Source organism: Myxine glutinosa, chromosome 7 (assembly GCF_964187855.1).
Source record: "Myxine glutinosa chromosome 7, kmMyxGlut1.1, whole genome shotgun sequence".
Classification (NCBI taxonomy): Eukaryota; Metazoa; Chordata; class Myxini; order Myxiniformes; family Myxinidae; genus Myxine; species Myxine glutinosa.
The window spans coordinates 109,875,375-109,890,952 of NC_136267.1; the positions used below are offsets into that span (position 1 = coordinate 109,875,375).

Here is a 15,578-nt window from a genome sequence, read left to right on the forward strand (position 1 = left end):
AATTCTTGGTCCAATTGACACGAAATTTTCACCATCGGAGCGCCTCCTCCTGTAGAATATTTTAATGATAATTCTGATGTCATAGGTCACGTGGTACAGGCGCCATCTTGGAAAAATTTCGCACCTCTTTCTCTGAAACCACTTTATGGAGAAAATTGAGACCTGGCTCATTGTCAACTACTCCCCATGGGGAATAAGATACGTTAATGATGATGTCATGGTGCCTTCGTTATGACATCATAATTCGACAAGTACAACACTTATCCGATCATTATGAAATTTTTTTCTCAGCAACTGTTGGTCTGATGGACACAACATTTTCACCATAGGAGCGCCTCCTCCTGTAGAATATTTTATTGATAACCATGACGTCATCGGTCATGTGGTACAGGTGCCATCTTGGAAAAACCAAAAAACGTCGTACCTCTACATCTCCAAAACCACTATGGAAAAACTGAAACGTGGCTCATTGTAAAGAACTCCATATGGGGAATAGGTGTTATTAATGATGACGTCATTGGTGCCGTAATTATGACGTCATAATTCGACAGGGACAATGCTTAGTCTGATTATTTTGAAAGTTATTGAGCATGATCTATGCAACAATTATATTAGAGAATATAAATTTATGATGTAATCATTCACGTGGTCTGGCAGCCATATTGGATGAAAAAAAAAAAAACCTTTAAAAACAGAAGAGTTGGCTCGCACCAAGTTAGTTGACTGTGCAGGGTAAGTATTCTATGAACACCATCTAGTTTCCTAAAGCCATTGGTGTAGTGTTCTTGGTCTTGGGCATTTATAATGATTCATTCTGCATCTCAGTTGAACTGACCTCTTCTACTCCGAGGTATTTGTATGATGCTTTGTTGTCTGGTTCCTGTATTGTTGCATTTGTGAGAATTTTTATGTTGTCCGTTTTGTTGGTTTACCTTGTACGAATGTGCACTTGGCATACTTATCCGGCCCAAATTCCATTTGAATGTTGTCAGAGGACCGTTTCACTAATTTGAGTTGTTCTGCCGATTTTTCGTCGTTTGGTGCAGAGAGTTTCAAATCGTCCATGTATAGTATATGTGTCTCTTTGGACATTTTCTTATTTGATCTCAGGGTGTATCCATGTCCTTGCTCATTAATGAGGTTGCTCAGTGGGTCCAGGACCAGGCAAAATAGGAGGGGCTGGAATACCACTTCACTGATTATTCCGCCTCCCTGTAAGATCCCACGACATATCTTCACCCCTGGTATTTTGACCTTTCCTTCTGAGTGCTGTAATATCAATGTGGTTTTCCAAAGCTCCATTGCTTTCTCAATCAATGTGTGGTTTTTTTTTTTTGCATACATACCAGGTTGTACATTTGAAGAAGCAGACCTTCCACACAGCTCTGACTAGGCTTGTCTTGGCGGGCTACGGCTGAGAGGTGCTTCCAAATGAGTTCCGGTAAGAACTGGAAGGTAAAAAGGCACAGCTCTTGCTGTTCAGCACAGCAAAACTGGGCCAGCTGATGGCACATGGGTTCCAGGAGCTGTGGAACAAAGGTTTATGATGCATCACTGCTGTGGATGTTTTTTGTCATAAATATGACACTTAAGAAAACATTCGTACATAAATCATACAGAACATTATGGGCGATCATTGCATTTGTACAAACGGATAGAGCGGATGAATCAATGCAGTCCACTCTTTTGTTCCTCTTTTCTCCCGTTTGTGGAACTACCATCCTGAATGACTCAACCACACTCTGCACCTCAGGGACTTAAGCTGGTGGTGCCCAATCAACTCATGGCATCCCACCTCCCTACCCATAATCTTTTCTATCCTCATTAACACTTTCCAACCCAACCCTTTCAATTGCAGGATAATGGGTTTCATCACCTCCTGTATCTCCTCTCCCCTCTTATTGGTGGTGGAATGTGTGCACCCTGTAGGAATCATGCAGTAAGCAAGACCAGAAAGGAGGCGGTCGAAGAAAGAGAGACCACCGACCTGTCCGCAATGGCAAAATAATGGGCCCATAGACTCAGCTTCAGTACGTGAGATTCCGATGATCTTGAAGGCCTTAGTTTCCATGGCGTCAAGCTGAGCAAGGTGTGAGGCAGGGGAGCCAGCCCAGAAGCAAAAGCAGTACTCCATCAAGCTGTGGATGAAGGCCTTGTAGGTGGCTAGAGGTTTAAGTGTGCCAAGAAAGAAGTTTATAAGATGGAGAATGCCCAGGAGAGACTGCCTTTGGAGGCCAACTTGGAAATGTTGTTTGCCCAAGAAAGATTGTGGCTCATAGTGAAACCCAAGAGTTTTAGTGACTGAACTTCCTCAAGAGGATTGTTAACAAAGATGGGGGAGTTGCCAGATTGTCCTTTCAGAGAGAGAGAGAGAGAGAGAGAGTGTGTGAGATTTGTCAGGATTGAAAGACACACTGAAAGTGTGTTGACCGGCTTGTGATTTTGTCAAGGTTTGAAGAGAGGGAAGAGGCTGCAGCCTGGCTGTCTGAAGGATGAGGGTTGTCACGGAGGAGGGTGGAGTCCTGTTTGCCTTCTCCTTGCGAATTCCATCTGAGGGATGGCACCCACATTGAATCACTCTGCCCGTGAAGCCCTGGGCTGACAGTTTATAGCTGAACTGAGATTCAAACCCAGGCTAGATAGATTAGAGGCGATTGTGCATGCCTCTAGGCTATCCTGCCAGCCTGCATAAAACAGATCTTCTTCTCCTCCTCCTCCTCTTTCTCTTTCTTTATAAGGGTTGAGGTCCAATGGTACCAAGCTTCTGTCCTGCCTTGACCACGATACTCCTCCACTTCCCTCTTTCCTCACAAACTCTCTCCACTTTCCAACCATGCCCACTTTACTGATATCCCTCTTCACACAATCCTCCCATCTCATCTGTCGTTTACCTCTTTTCATCCTACCTTGTTCTCTCAACCTGTCCATTCTCTTTGCCATTCTCTCTTCCTCAATCCGCAACAAGTGTCCAGCCCATCTACAACCATCCAAGACAAATCCGCTATATAATTAACATACAAAACACCAACAATAACAAAACGTTTCATTAACATTTCCCCCTTTTTCAGGGGCTTGGTTGAATGATGGCATTCCTCCATTGGGATCTACTCATCCTATTGTGCCAGTTTCATGCAAACCCAAACATTCCACATCATACTTGACATTGCCAGTCCCTGTCTTTAGGGACGGTCACTCAGCTTTCTTCCTTCAACCACGAGCTTTATTGTTTTCTTTAGATCATCATTTTCTGACTTTCGTGATCCTTACCAATAAAGTCTTCTCTTCCCAAATTCGTCTTCTTCATGAGTATTGATTTTTTAAATCTCTTTCTGATTTCTGAGCTCAGAATTGTTTCTGAACTGATATTTGAGCAAAACAGGGAGATTTGAGCTCAATTTCTTTTTCCATGACCCAAACGTTGGGTGGCTAATTGGATGGAAATTAGTGGGTGTAAGAATCATTGTTTTAGGTATTTTTTGGCTATGCAGTATCTAAAAAGTTAAAATATCTTTCTGAAATTTCGATTTCTAAGGGATGGTAAGTAGTTCAAGACCACAAAGACCCCAAAGGCCTCCAAATATCCAAAAGATCCCAAAGACCCAAAAGACCGAGATGACCCAGAGGTCCCAAAAGAACCCAAGGACCCAAAATACCCCAAGACCCTGAGGAACCATAAGACCCAAAAGACCTTGAGAACCAAAGGATAAAACCACACAAACACATCCTGGCGACAGTCTGCAATCTCTGGTTGCTCTTTGTTGTTGTAAATGTGTTGCTTTCTTTGACCCTTGTAAATACTGTGCGCTGAGTTATTTGGTAAACCATCGTTTCCAACCTGCCCATTTCGGCTCTTTCCTATTGACTTGGTTGAGGTGTTCTAGTGATAGACGGGATATTCCACCCCAACCGATTGGCTCCGTAATGTAGCTGATCCGTGTCTCGCAGCTCCGCTCGGCTCCACCTGATCAAGTAAATAAGCCAATACGCAGGGCCACCGAGAGCCAGAATGAGCCCCGGGCCATACTAAGTGTTGGGCCCCCTTCAAAAAAACTTTTAACAGCCTATGCAGAGGTTTCTGTATTTCTGTCGTCAGAAACATACCATGTGGGAAATTTGGGTGTTATTCACTTATTTATATATGCGGATTTGTTTCTTAACTCATTTCATCCGGAAGGGGTTTGGGAAACGCTCCTTTGTTCATTTACGTCATTACGTCATCATCACAATTATCAATATGTAAATTGTTCCCACAGTAGTTTAGTTTATGAGGGTGTTACTGCGCATGACAATGGCATGCTGAGGAATTTCCATGAGTGCCTTGCAGGGAGACACAAAATAAAGCTTCCCCCGGTGTTTTATTGTCACAAACAATCGTTATATGAAACAAAAAAAATTGAAGCAAGAATTACGAGCCCCATCAGGTCCAGGCCCAAGGGTGGTTACCCCTCCTAACCTCTCCCCCCCTCCCCACCCCCACCATCCTCTTGGCGCCCCTGCGGATATGTAACGAGGGTACGAGCCCCCCTTGATAATACCCAATCACTGAAAAGGTAATGCGTTAAGTAGCGAGAAACCTGCCAGGTACGACAGTAACAATCGGCGTTCGTGGTTGATGAGCAACCTGCCGGACCGCGGAGTTATCTGTAGCTGGTGACCTCAGGACCGGGAGTTCGGGAGGAGTCAAAGACGTCCCACACATGGTAAGTCCCAAGTCCGTAATGATATATAGATGTGGGCACACACACACGCAGACAAACATACAGGGGCATTGGCAAGTCTCGCACCCCCTTCGGGGAGAGACAAATTAAGGAAACGACAAAAGCTCTTACCCAGTGTCAGCTATAATGTTTGCCAATGAACAAACATAAAATAATCTAAAATTGCAGGGAAAATATCGGAGATACACCACGATAAGGTTTAAGGACACAGTAGGCCTATGTGTCTCTAGGTCCTTAACTGTTTGCGAGATGTTGGCCATGATCATAGCCTCACGGGAACGTGATATTGGCCACGATTGTGGCCTCACTGAAGCATACTGTGGGCCATGGTTGTGGCCGGTACCATTGTTCAACAATCTGTAATGTTTGTTTCTATGGTTGCCTTATATATAATTGATGTTTTATTCAGTCTGCCTGAAAAAAAAAAATCACATTTTCATATATTAGAAAAACTTCTGCACTGAAACAGTTAAAGGTTAAACCAAATGAATGAAATGCATTTCAGCCAATTAACACTGACCAAGTTCTGAAAAGCACCATGCAGTCTCACATTCAGGGTTTAAAACAGTCTCTCATATCTGAATTGGTATTTGCCAGGACATGTTTTCCCAATATTGTAAGTCTCTTGGTAAATGCATTGAAACCTGCAATGTTATATCACTTCTGTGAACCTCTTTCTCCATGTCACACTAAGTCCGTTTCAGACACCCTGATTTGGAGTGATGTAATGCAACATGTGGATGGCCCCGAGTTGCTTAGCCATGTCATTTTACACTCATCCTAGCATCAGGTACACATTGCAGGTTGCCATAACAAGTGAATTTCATAAAATTATTACTTGTACATTTTCATGTTATTTATCAATGTAAGAAGGACTCCAGCTGTGACAAGAAGAAATCACATTTATCTGACATCTTCAGACATGTGCCATATCAAAAAGCATCATCACGTTTGATCCTTCAAGGATGGAACAAGCAATTGAAATTGTAACTTCGAGCTCATGCTTTCTTTGCTCAATGTTCACAATAAAAAAGAGAAGAATGTTATAAGTCATTAATTACACTGGTCAACAGCCAAATTGGTTCTGACTTATTTTCAACTGTTTCTAACTAATTTGGTGCCCACGAATCTGAATCTGACCTTGAAATTTCGCTATCACGTAACCTTGACGTAGAACATCATAAGTGTGGAAAAAAATATTTAGAGCAAGTGAATTTCTTGAGTCTCAATAAGTCTATTTATTGTCACAAAAAATAATATGAACGTAAAGTTTTTATTTACATCACATAAAAAAATGTAAATCTCCAAAAATAATATGAACTTTATAAAATATCACAAAAAATAATATGAACTTCACGTTTTTATTTACATCACATAAAAAGTGCTTCTGAACTTTACTTTTGCGTTTGTAGGAACAATCACTTTCACGCTGTAAAGTCCAACAGTAATCGCCCATCATGTTTGGATTGACTCGGCCTTGATATCGAGTCTCCATGATGGCAATTTCCTCGTGAAACCTTTCTCCATGCTCATCAGTCATCACTGACATCGCCAATATTTTGTGGAAAGAAATCCAGATTTTTTTTTATTTTTTTTTTTGTATACAGAGTCGAGGTTCGTGAAAGAGCTAACATTTATCAAACAAACAAATCAAACAAACAAGCAAACAAAGTATATAAAAAGGGGAGCGGTCGACAAGATGGGGAGAGAAGGGGAGGAAGCACACAAACACAACATTTGAGAGCAGGGACATCGGGGGATGTTTTTGGAGGGAGAGGGCCTGGGGGGAGGCAGGATAGGTAGAAAACGCAAGGACACCAAGGACTTCCAGGAAAGAAGTCAAAAGTCACCTCAAAAAAGTGGATTTGGGGTGAAATTAGCGGGGGTAGAAAAGATCAAGGTTTTGGATTGGTGAAGATAAGGGATGGTGGTGAACAGCCGTTTTAAAGACCTGGAGGGAGGAGTGGGATTGAAGAGAGTGAGGGAGTTTGTTCCAGAGGTGGGAGAAAAGAGGAATGAAGGAGTGAAGGTGAGCAGAGAGTCTCGATTTTGGCAGTTTAACCATAAGAGGATTGCAGGCAGATCTTGTGCGACCTGCAGGAATATTTGGGGGACAGAGCCCAGAGAGAGCTGGGGGAGCAAGGCCGGGGAGGAGTCGGTAGAAGACGGAAAGACCACCAACCTGCCTGCGGTGATTAAGTGAAAGGTCCTCGGAGATAGCGTCATCGCGAGAGATTCCAATGATTCTGAACGCTTTGGTTTCAACAGCGTGAAGACGAGCTAGGTGTGAGGCAGGAGCACCAGCCCAGAGGGGAGAGCAGTACTCCATTGAGCTGCGGATGAAAGCCTTGTATGTGGTGAGGAGCTCAGGTGTGCCGAGGAAGGACTTCGCACGACGGAGGATGCCCAGTCGGCGACTGGCTTTGGAGGCCAGCTTGGAAATGTGGTTTTCCCAGGAAAGATCATGGCAGATAGTGAGACCCAAAAGCTTGAGTGACAGAACTTCTTGGAGAGGATAATTCAGAAAGTAGATGGGAGGGTTGTCCAGTCGGTCTTTTCGGAGAGACATCGTAAGAGTGTGAGATTTGTCAGGATTGAAAGACATGTTCCACTTGTTTGCCCAGTCTGATTTTGTCCAGGTCTGCAGAGAGTGAGGAGGGTGCAGACTGCCGATCTGAGGGATGAGGAATGGAGCGGCAGAGAGTGGAGTCATCAGCAAAGAGATAGAGAGGATTTTCAAGAGAGTCAGAGAGATCATTGATGAAGACCAGAAAAAGCACAGGGCCCAGAACATTGCCTTGGGGAACTCCAGCCTGAACAGGAAGAGGAGATGAGAGAAACCCATTCAGGGCCACACGTTGACTATGACTAGAGAGGAAGTCCGCCAGCCATGCGTGGAGATTTCCATGGATACCAAAGGGGGAGAGTTTGGTGAGCAGAGCGGGGTGCCAGACCGTATCGAAGGCACGTGATATGTCGAGGGAGACAGCTCTAATTTCCTGTTTGGCATTGAGGACCTCCATCCATTGTTGAGACAGCAGAAGCAGCATGTCCAGAGTAGAGTGACCTGCTCTGAAACCAAATTGATGATCAGAGATCAAGCCATTGGAGAAGAGGAAAGATTTCATATCCGAAGCAATGATGTATTCCATGACTTTGCTGATAATTGGGAGAAGGCTGATTGGTCTGTAGTTGCTAGGATCTGTTTTTGCACCTTTTTTGTGCAAAGCGGTGATGTTGGCTGATTTCCAAGCAGATGGCAGTTGACCTTGAGCAAAAGAGAGGGTGAAGAGAACAGAGAGAGGGAGTGAAAGAGCGGAAGAACAGGATTTTAGGACCCGTGGGCTGATGCCGTCAGGTCCAGTTGCAGAATCAGATTCGAGGGTTGACAGAAACTTTTCCACCTTGTCAGGAGGAAAGGACACGGAGTCCAGGAGCAGCTGGGTACGACTGGGTATGGTGGGTACAGAGAGGGATGGGTTTGGGACACAAGATTTAGAGGCAAACACAGAGTTGAGGCATTCAGCTTTTTCACGTGCGGAGTCAGCTGTGTAGCCGTTTGAGGTAAGGGAGGGGATGGAGGGGGAACAAACACCAGAAACAGATTTGACCAGACGCCACCAGGATTTGTAAGAGGGAGACAGATAAGAGAGTTCGGTCTTGAGAACGGAGAGATATTGTTTCCTGGCTCTCCTGAGGGTGGACACACACTTGTTTCGGGCTTTGTGAAAGGAAATGAGATTTCCTTCCGTTGGATTTGCTTTCCAGGAGACGAAGGCAAGTTGTTTCTGGGCAACAGCCTCACCACAAGATTCCGTGTACCTTGGATGGGAGGAAGGGTATGACAACTGAAGACGAGATGGGATAAATCTGTGCATGAGAGAGAGCAATTTACTTTGGAAGAATTCCCAGGATGAGTTGATGTCAGAGGTGGTGGAGATGGGAGACCAGTCCAGATGATTGATGGCTGCTTGAAGACCGTGCCAGTTGGCCTGAGTGAAATGCCAGACTCGTCGACGCTGAGCAGGCTCCCTGAGAATGGTCAGAGAGATGTCCACTTTAACAAGCACATGATCAGATGATCCGATTGGAGCAGAAGAAGAGCAGCAGACATTTTCAGGGAAGTTAGTCATAACCAAGTCCAGAAGAGAAGATGCTCCGTTGAATGAGATCCGGGTCGGGAAATTGACAGATTGTGTCAGTCCCAGTGAGTCGCAGAAGTCCTTTGCTGAGGAGCCATGGCTGGTGAGAGAGGAACCCACACCCAGCCAACTGGCATGGTGACAATTGAAATCACCACATATGGGGAAGAGAGAGTTGGGATGAGTAGATAGAAGTTGGTCCATATTATCAGACAGCGAGATGTAGATGGAGTCATCACTGTTTGGTGGACGGTAGAACACACATATGAGCAAGAGGTGGGAGCGAAGGGGAAGCCGTAGCCAGAGGTATTCCTGGGGGTGAGATGGAGAGAGTGCAGTGCAGGGCGAGTGAGGAAGAGAGTTTTTGATAAAGATAGCAACCCCACCTCCAGGACGAGGCTCAGGTCTATCATACCGGAGGAGGGAGCAACCCGGGAGAGATACCAAGGAATCAGAGACATCATGAAGGAGGAAAGTTTCTGTTAAGAAGATCACGTCTGGTTTGACAGAAGCAACCTGTATGGAGAGATCAGTTAAGTTTGAACGAAGTCCCCGGATGTTTGAGGTCCATACCGTTGATTAAGAGGAAGGGGGAGCATTGGATACAGAACAGGGGGGAGGAGGGGTAGGGTAAGATGTGGAAGAGGTGGAAGAGGTAGGGGGAGCTGTTGAAGGTGTGTCAGAGATTTCAGAATAGCTCGGAGAAAGGGAAGGATGGGGCGGACAAAAGGTTTGATGGTGATTGGGTGAGGCACAATGAGGTGTTATTTGAGGAGGGGGAAGAGCGAGGCAGAAGGTTTGGGGGAGATGGAGGTGAGAGTTGGAAGGGGGAAGAAGCGGGGAGGACGCTTTGAGGAGGGGGAGTGAGAGGGGGGAATATTGAGAAGAAATGAGGATGGGGAGATTTGAAGGGGAGGGGCGAGGGGGGAGTTTAGGAGGGAAGGGACAAGGGGAGGGATTTGAAAGGGATGGGATATGGGGGAGATTTGGAGGGGAGGAGTGAGGGAGGAGTCTAGGAGGGGAGGGGCGAGGGGGAGTCTTGGAGGGGAGGGGTGAGGGGGTAGTTTAGGAGGGAGGGGGCAAGGGGGGGAGATTTGAAAGGGATGGGTGATGGGGAGGATTAGGAGGGGAGGGGAAAGGGGAAAGATTTGAAAGGGATGGGTGATGGGGAAGATTTGGAGGGGAGGGGTGATGGGGAAGATTTGGAGGGGAGGGGTTATGGGGAAGATTTGGAGGGGAGGGGTGAGATTGGATTTTAGAAAGTGTACGATTAATGGGAAACGAACATTTATTGCAAAATGAGTTTCTTGCGACCTTCGAGTCAAAAATACACTTAAGGATGCTGGGTGGAGGATGGAGTGCAGGAGAGTTTAGGGAATGTAGAAAAAAGATGAGAATGATGATGAGAATGATGAGAAAAAATGATGATGATGATGATAAAAAAGATGAGAATGGAAGAAATGTATCTTGAGTGACATTCGAGCACCGAGCGCCCGGTAACTCTTCAACATCTTGTCCACAAGCTCTTCATAATTTGGTGCTCGAAAATTTCCAAGGTAATTGTTAACAAGAGCCACAAAGCTATCCCAAGCAACGCTTTCCAGCTCAGATAGTCTCGTTACAAAGTCCTGATTAGTGAGTACAAGACGAATCTGAGGACCATTAAAAACACCCGCCTTTACTTTGGCCTTAGATACAATACCTTGGAACTTCATTAGCAAGTAGTGGAAGCCGGCACCATCTTGATCCATGGCCTTCACAAAGTTCTTCATCAAACCAAGTTTCAAATGAAGTGGTGGAAAGAATACCTTCTCAGGGTCAACAAGAGGTTTGTGAATTTCAAATGAAGTGGTATGTCTGTGGTATACTGGTTCTCAAAAACTGGATGTGCGAGTGAAAATTGGATATCATAAACGAAATCTACAGGTTCATGTTCGTTAGAATCACCTCAAATATATACTAGAACCATAAAGCTTAAAAAATTTTGTTGACCAGTGTAATTAGAACACACATGTGGTATTATCAGGAGAGAATTCGTGGAATGGAATGATTGAGTAGAAAACCATAAATCTGTGGCCTCACCTCATTGCCCCGTTCACCTAGGACTTCATGCAAGGCATTGATGACGAGCATGTTTCCATTAATCGTTTTGGCATAGAGTGGGATGTCACACTCCGACAAGGCCTGCATGCACACACGCATGCACATTTTACAACAAATATAATCATTTATTGAACAGTAATACCTATCCCTAAAGCATATAATTAACATTTAAAGGATGTTACAAATGACACCAATACGAGAGCACCCTACTCTTAATTTTATCTTAATTGCAAATTCCAAATAGTTGTTTACCTAAAGTAAGAACCTTAGACACGTGGAGGCAATGCACAACTTTCAAAATTCAAATTGCCACCCCGGTTTTCAGAGCGCATGTGCAGAAACCTTTAGTAACAAAGTAAATCGGGATGGCCTAGACATCCTTAATGCCGAGAAGATAAGGATTGTGGAATGAAACGACTAAAATATATATTTTAACCCGAAAGTACTTGTAAGCATACCTGCGAGAAAAGGGTGTGCCTCTGCACAACTAAACAGTTGGAGAACTTCCTGATCAACTCGTCCAAAGAGTCGATATGTTACAGTCCGTATTGCAAAAACTCCTGGTGATGTGCACCCCTGAAAGGCGGAAGATGGTGCGTTCTAAGCAAACCTCCGTGCTTCTTACGGATGGAAAGGTCATATCTGGGGCTTGTCGGTACACAAGGTAAGTAAAAAAATTTTTTTAGCCCTGAGGGGCGGACTGGCATCTCTTGACGTTGTAGTTCAGACCACTGCTAATTTGGGGGGACTCCCTTGGGAGCACCCCTGATATGAAATTGAAATATCTAAGACCAGGCGATACCGAGGACCCTCGAGTAGAAGGGCTTTATCGGGTTTCAGAGCAATCGGTTGGTAAAATAAGGGTGTGTGGCCCACTCTAAGGCCATATGTTTTGCGATGGCCGGCCTTTCAGGATGGTTACATTCAAATACCGTACGATGTTCTTTGAGGCGTTGGTGCAAATTCCTTCCAGTCTCTCCCACGTACTCTGCTTCACAGCTGCGTGGAATTGTGGACACGACAACTGCCCGATCGTTTCTATCTACTCTGTCTTTGATCTTGCTGAGGGCCCGTTTGTATACGTGGATCTTAAATTAACCCTTACTCCGCTGACCTCAAAAAATTGTCAAACCATTGTGTTACATCAGGTTTAAAGGGTAATACACAGAGGCCTTTTCATTGTTCTTGTTGGGTCCCCCAATCCTCCGGTGTTGTCAGGACCATCTTAGTTTTTGGGAATCAACGGTCACGATAGCCGTTTGCCTTTAATACACACCTAAAATGTTTAATTTGCTGAATCCTTCCTTTTGTTGTGGACGGGTCTCATTCTTGTTTCACGAGCGTATTGATTTAATGGCATTAGTCAGGTTCACTATGTTGTTTCGTTCAAAATCATGGTAGATTAGCAAACCTATACATTTTTGGAAACGTTATTACATGGAAAATCTGAAAATCAATGTTTACATTTGCCAATTCCGACCAATTCGATTCGACCAATTCGACCATTCGACCAATTCCATTCGACCAATTCGACCATTCGACCAATTCGATCGATTCGATTCGATTCATCGAATTCGATTCGATCGACCATTCGACCAATTCGATTTGCCAATCAATTTGACCGACCTTTGCTTGTGTGGAACGGACTGTGAAAACGATGCGGACTATATTGTCGGATACGACACACAGGACAGTGATGACGAACTCTAAATGGCATATTCTGTAATCGTGTATGTTTGATGCCATTGACTGCCTGTGTATATTTTGTCATTGACTGCCTGTGTAGATGTGAAGTTATACTGACTGCATGTGTATATATGATTTTGCTGACTGCCTGTGTATGTTTGGTGATATGAATTATTGTGACACATTTTGATGCTATTAACTGCCTGTACAAAATGATAACATGTATTTGATTATGCAACTTATCGCGAATATAAAGACAGTATTTTGCAATTCAAAACCTCTGATTCGTGTCTTACCATTCCCCATAGCACTAATTTGATACTTTCATTGGATTCCTTGTCCCTGAAAATATAGGTTTAGTATATTTTTAAAAGTTTTTAGGGTAATTAGAGGCAGAAATAGAACAAAATATGTACTTTACAGTGGCCATTTTGAAAATCCAAAATGGCCGCCATACATGTATCTCTCCAAATGTAAACATTGATTTTTAGTTTCCTTATGCTATAACCTTTCCAAAAATGTATAGGTTTGCTAATCTACCATGATTTTGAACGAAATATAATTTATTGACATAGTGAACCTGACTACATGATTCAAAGTCAAGGTAGTGGTCGGTTTGTGGAGGTTTTCTGTACACCGTCGTGATAAGAGATCGTCAACATAACGAAGCCAAAATATGGTCAAATGAAAACACCACTTTGTGATTGGTCATCCAACATAGCCCACCCCCTTATTAGTATTTATATGGGAGGGAAATCGAGGAGTTTTTTTTAACTCCTGAGGAAAGTCAATGGCTGCACGTACCACGTGTTGATGATTGAAACGTCGAGATGAACAACATTTTATTTGTTTGATTATAAGAGGCTAGAGAACCCATTATGAATCATTCTTATACTCCCAACCACAAATCTTTATACAAGTTATTTTAAATAAAGAAGTGACCTTGCGTTACAAAATATGAATTTTGATCAATCATGTCAGCTGGAAATTGTAAAAATAAAGAAAGACAAGTCAGGAGACGACGATGGTTCACGAGCAAGCGGTATTCAATGACAAAGGACGGACTATAACCGAAACAGGTCCGGACAGGCCAGGCCCGGAAATGTCAAAACGAAGGTTACTGACCTTGAAATGAGATAGAAAATAATGTATAATCAGTTATGAGGTTAGTTAGCTACACAATACCGAAAATTGGGTGAAAAATGAAAAAAAAAAGGAAAAAAAAAGGAAAAAATCGAGCTCAGTGGGGCTAGACATGACATTGGCCTAACCAAATATCGAAACCCCTGTCAGATTCCACCAAACCCCTCGGTGAAGATGTAGCTTGAACTCGATTACCCCCTAACAAGACGTCTTTTTCGGGCGTGGCTCCGCCCACAATGGGCGCAATACGCTCACTCTAGGCAGGACACAACTAGATCATGATATCAACCTCCCACCCAAGTTTCATCAAGATCGGATGATATCATCGGGTAGTTATGCTGCGGACAGACAGACACACACACACACAGACAGACAGACACACATGACGAATATAGTGGTCACTTGATAACTCGTGAATCAAAATCTACAAGTGGTTAAAGTTAACCAAAATTGTCATTTACCTTGAACTCTGAAAGCCATGTCTTTACAACACTGTCTTTGTTGATCATCACTGTAGCATTTCTATTCATCCTGCAGAAAAAGGATACACGGGGAGGATGTGCTGTAATAAATACAAAATAATAACAATCATAACTAGAATCCGGGCACTCGGTAGAGCGCATACCTTCGCCGCAGCTACTGTTCTGTACTTGGCATGGGAGTGTATGCGATGTGAAACTTTATGTGAAATGCGATCGATTTTTAAAAATCAGAATTTGAGCAAATCTGTTTCATTCGTCTGTTAATATGCCTCCCCGATTGACAAATCTGCAATTTGAATTTCATTTGAGGTTGAAATGATTGCGGGAGATCGCGTTATAGTGATGACGTCTTGGATGGACATCCTCTTCTTCAGTCGCTCATAACTTTGAGTGAAATACGATCGAGTTAAAAATAGTCAGAATTTGAGCAAATCTGTTTCATTCGTTTGTTAATATGCCTCATCTCTTGACAAATCTGCAATTATAATTTTTTTTGAGGTTGAAATGATCGCGGGAGATTGCGTTATAGTGATGACGTCCTGGATGGACATCTTCTTCTTCAGTCGCGCATAACTTTGAGTGAAATACGATCGAGTTAAAAATAGTCAGAATTTGAGCAAATCTGTTTCATTCGTTTGTTAATATGCCTCATCTATTGTCAAATCTGCAATTATAATTTTTTTTGAGGTTGAAATGATCGCGGGAGATCGCGTTATAGTGATGACGTCCTGGATGGACATCTTCTTCTTCAGTCGCGCATAACTTTGAGTGAAATACGATCGAGTTAAAAATAGTCAGAATTTGAGCAAATATGTTTCATTCGTTTGTTAATATGCCTCATCTATTGTCAAATCTGCAATTATAATTTTTTTTGAGGTTGAAATGATCGCGGGAGATCGCGTTATAGTGATGACGTCCTGGATGGACATCTTCTTCTTCAGTCGCTCATAACTTTGAGTGAAATACGATCGAGTTAAAAATAGTCAGAATTTGAGCAAATCTGTTTCCCAAAATCTAATCAAATGTGTCCCGTATAATAACCAATCATCCCACCAAATTTCATGCAATTCGGTTGAATACTTTTTGAGTTATGCGATTAACATACACACACACAGACATACAAATAAATACACAGCGATCAAAACATAACCTTCCGCTTTTGCGAAGGTAAAAATCGAAAAGGAGCATGGTGACAAATCGAAAAAGAACAACACCATGGTTATATACAACATTGAGAGATAGGATAGATAGGATGTACATATACACTGCGAAGGCCGCAGCCACTGCCAACCCCTCCCCACCCC

General features: G+C 43.4%; 1 protein-coding gene across 5 annotated transcripts in view; it reads right to left on the reverse strand.

Moving 5' to 3' along the window:
* Positions 1–15,578, reverse strand: part of LOC137431586 (hyccin) — a 576,074-nt gene that overhangs the window by 31,077 nt on the left and 529,419 nt on the right. For all 5 annotated transcript variants that reach the window (XM_078782117.1, XM_078782116.1, XM_078782119.1 and 2 more), the window contains exons 2-4: positions 14,254–14,323; positions 10,943–11,044; positions 1,347–1,526 (exon numbers count right to left, since the gene is read on the reverse strand). In XM_078782117.1, coding sequence (XP_078638243.1) covers positions 1,347–1,526; positions 10,943–11,044; positions 14,254–14,323 — 352 coding nt within the window. The remainder of the gene's footprint in view (positions 1–1,346; positions 1,527–10,942; positions 11,045–14,253; positions 14,324–15,578) is intronic.